Source organism: Schistocerca cancellata, chromosome 8 (genome assembly GCF_023864275.1).
Source record: "Schistocerca cancellata isolate TAMUIC-IGC-003103 chromosome 8, iqSchCanc2.1, whole genome shotgun sequence".
In the NCBI taxonomy this organism is placed as follows: Eukaryota; Metazoa; Arthropoda; class Insecta; order Orthoptera; family Acrididae; genus Schistocerca; species Schistocerca cancellata.
In genome coordinates this window covers 70540814-70544588 of record NC_064633.1, presented here as the reverse complement: position 1 = coordinate 70544588, position 3775 = coordinate 70540814, and the positions used below count along the sequence as shown (strand labels likewise).

General features: G+C 61.7%; 1 protein-coding gene across 1 annotated transcript; it reads left to right on the top strand.

The window, feature by feature from the left end:
• Positions 1-1130: 1130 nt before the first annotated feature.
• On the top strand, positions 1131-2651 carry LOC126095358 (uncharacterized). The gene has a single exon (XM_049910165.1). It carries the CDS (start codon positions 1131-1133, stop codon positions 2649-2651), a length of 1521 nt encoding a protein of 506 aa, XP_049766122.1.
• The last annotated feature ends 1124 nt before the right edge of the window (positions 2652-3775 follow it).

The following is a 3775-nucleotide window of genomic DNA, read 5'->3' as shown; positions in this document are numbered from 1 at the left end:
TGTGTGGAGAAATGTTATAGATACGGCCCTTATCCTTACAGCCCTAGTTCGTGACCGAATTTACGGAAAAAGGATTGAATGAATGAGTGAGGGAATGAATGGAGACGAGCTACGTGGTGGGGTAGTATTAGTGGGAGGGAGGCGGCGAGCCTGCGTATACGTCTTCTCTGTTAATAGCTCGCTTGATGGTAGCGGCGGGGCTGTGCAGCGTCGCCGTAAGCGCAGTCTAGTTCTGGCGCGGACATGAGTGTGTGTGTGTGTGTGTGGCACTAGACTCTGATCAGACGGGCGGCCGTACAGGTGGCGCGAGTGTGACCGAGGTGGGGGGGGAGGGGGCGGGGAGGGGGGCAGGGGGGCAGCACAGCAGGTGCCGCCACTATTCTTAGAACATCGCGGCGCGGCGCGGCACGGCGCGGCGTGCGAAGCCAGGCAGACAACAGGCGCGCGACGTCGGCCGACGCGCAGGCCCTGCGGCCGCGGAGGACCTCCCGTTACTTCCTCGCCGATAGCGTGGACTGCAGGAGCACGTGGCGACCTGCGCCTTCTCTTGCGGGACAGCTGCGAGTTTGTCATCGCCGCGAACTATCTTACCCGGCGTTTTTGTTGCAGTTAAGTGTTCCGCAACTGAAGTACTGGTTGAGGAATAGTAGCGACGAGGGTACAGACATCTCGCCCGAAGCGCAGCGGGACAGCTGTCGGTGTCGTCTGAAAGCCAGCTTCGGCGTGAGAGCACCAGCCGGCGCTGTGGCAACAGAAGCCGAACGCAGCTGGGACTCCAGTTAGCACCTGCGCGCGAAGGCGGCTGTCGATTGCGAAGCTGTCTCGGGCACCTCCAGTAGAGTCGGGAGCGCGCCTCGACGCGGATCACGCCGCCAGACGATTGCCGGGAACGTTCTGACCACCGGCCCCTCGGCTACTCGGGGCACGCTAGGGGGCGGCCTGTTGCAGACGTCTGAAGTCTGTAACCGACGCGATTCTCATCTGCCGACGTTCCTAAGTGCCTGTGCGCTCGTGTACGTGTAAACGGTGACATTCCAACTTCGAGAGTATCTGTCGTGCGAAATTTGGTACTGAGGAAGTGCTGGGAGCGTGCATCTCTGTCGCTCGGGAAAAAGCGCTGTTCTTGTGAGATGGAAGGCTCTCGAGACGGGACGAGTCCGATAAGGGCGGTCAGCGCCGTGAGGCAGGAGGCCGGCTCGCGCGAGGGCAGCCCGCTGCGCCGCCAGGGGGCCATCAAGAGGCACGACTCTCCGCACCTCACCGGAAACGCGCGGCGCAAGAGACGGCGCGTCGGGCGCCGGGAGAGCGACAGTGGAAGCCCTTCGGACAGTGGCGACGCGGGCACCTCGGACGGCAGGGGCCGCGGCGACAGCTCCGAGAGTCCGCCGGGAGCAGCGGTCGACCTGCGGGAAAGTGAAGAGCCCACCGGGCAGCTGCGCACGGCCGCGCCGAGTCGGGCCGCACCGCGACCTTCCGAGTTGGCGCTGAGGAGAGCTTCGTCGCTGACGACGTTCGAGTCGGCGAGGTGTGCCGAAGCGAGTGCAGAGCGGAGCCCCAGTGCCGAGCCGGCGGCCGCCGCTGGCGACGAGTTCCTTCGAAACTTCCGGGAGAGCAGGCGCCAGTCGGCAGCCGGCATCAGTCCCGAAGTGGCGGAGCGTGACAGACGGGAGAGTCAGCTCAGCTCCATCTACGGCAACGCCTGGGACCTGCGCGGCGTCGGCAAGGAGTCGGAAGCCGAGGAGAATGCCGGCAACGCACCCGAAGCACTCACGGTGACTCCTCCCTCGCCTCGGGAGAGGGTCGAAGCGGAGGATTCTACGTACGAGCACGCGTTCTACTTTCCCGGAGACGACTGGAGTGCCTCGGAGGTGGAAGAGCGGTCGAGGGCAGAGCTACACGCACCGCAGACGCCTCCGGACGCCGCCGAGGGAGCGCGCCCCGGACTGAGCCCGCGCGGCGACGGCAGTTCCGAGAAAAACGGCTCCGGGTTGCTGTCGGTGCTGAGGGCCTACCGGCGCAGCCTGTCGAGGGAGGCCAGCCCGCTGGAGGCGATCGCGGGCAGGGTGCTGCACCGCCGCGGCCGCTCCGCCTCGGGCGACGCGAGGGGCGCCGAAGAGCGGGCCGGCCGCCACAGGGACTCCAGGTCGCTGCTGGACGTCGTGCGCGACATCGCCAAGAGCAGGACGCCGCCGCCCGCCCCCGCGCTCCCGGACTCGGCAGGCGCGGAGGCGCGGCGGCGGTCGCGCTCGCCCTTCCTGGCCATCCTGGGGGGCGGCGCGGGCCGCGACGGCCCCCGCGGGCCGGTGCCTCCGTCTCCGCCTCCGGCGCCGCGCAGGAGCAGGTCCACGTGCGACGCCCCCAGCGTCGCGTCGGCGGCTCCGCGGCGCTCCTCCAGCGCGCGGCCGGTGCCCGCGCAGGTGGCCGCGGCCGCCCACCTCGCGGCCGCCGTGCGTCGCCGCCGGCCCCGCTTCGCCTCCAGCAGCGACTCCAGCACCTCCAGCTCCAGCGCTAGCGTCACCAGCAGCAGCGCCCCCGCCGCCCCCTCCAGCAGCTCCGACGGCGGCGCCACCTGGAGGCGGCGCGGCACCACCGGCAGGTCCTACTCCGATGCGGGCGCTAGCAGAGGTGAGTTGCGGCTTCATCCGACCTAGCTTCAAAGTGGCACATTCACTATACTTACAGTTACTTCTAACACCCCACCCGTCACTTATCTGGTTTTGGCGTGCGTTCACCCCAGGTAATTGCCAGATCAACAGAAAGTGCAAAACTGCCGCAATATCGGATAACGCAAAGAAAGGAGTAAGGCCCTGACTCCTGATTGAACTGCGGTGGCAGTGTTGACATTAATTCATTCGGAATTGATCACTTTTAACTAAAACTAAACTTTTAACTAAAACTAATACCAGATTCAAATGTTGAACATAAAATTAATTAAGAAAGTGACTTAGGATTTCAACTACTTGATTGAAAACAGATGCAGTCGATTATCACAAATTTATTTCAACTCAAGACCTTCAGTCATCACACTACATGACTCTCCTACCAGGCAGTGGTAATAAATTGCGTTTTCGTGGAGTAAAGCGTGGAAACTTTGCCGACGTAGTCCAACAAATTAATCTGTGGCCGGAGCGGGCGCAATATCACCGAATACAGCGTGGCGGAGCGGCAGTTGTGCGGACGTCGGCCGACCTCGTGGTGCTGCAAGGCTGCGATCGTCTATTCACTCCTAGGTATCTTGCTCAGTACATAGCTGAACCAAAACTTCCTATCTCCAAGCTCAAGCGTTCCATTTGCTAAGTCCTAAACTGCAAAGATGCTCACACTTTCTCAGGCAAGCTGAGTAAAGAACGCCACGTCCACACCCCCTCCAGCAAAATCACTTACGCCAATTGCAGCGCAAGTGCGTTAATTATGCGTCGCTTCCCAGCGCCGACCAATGCCTGCTCTGGGGAGTGAACAAATTCCCACAAAATTTCCCTTCCTCTCAATTTCTGCTATTTACCTCCTCCCAGGCATCCATCAAGGTTACCGTCTGCACAGAACACCAATTTTTCTGGAATTCTGACTCCCAGGAGACTACTTTAGATTCCTTCGTCCTACGTTCCCTTCAGAGGCCGGCGTATTTCATTCTGTCGCTCTTCACCTGACCTACTTCAGACTGCGGACCGTGAATTCGGCGTGAAGTTGTTATAGTCACGAACACGCATATGTTGGCCTCTGTTGACCGCTCCACAGTAGATTTGCGCGGCTTTCTCGCATGTTTCACTGAAAACGG

What these genes read in the sequence shown, in the direction of transcription:
- LOC126095358 (XM_049910165.1), top strand. Translation starts at nt 1,131, where the DNA reads ATGGAAGGCTCTCGAGACGGGACGAGTCCGATAAGGGCGGTCAGCGCC.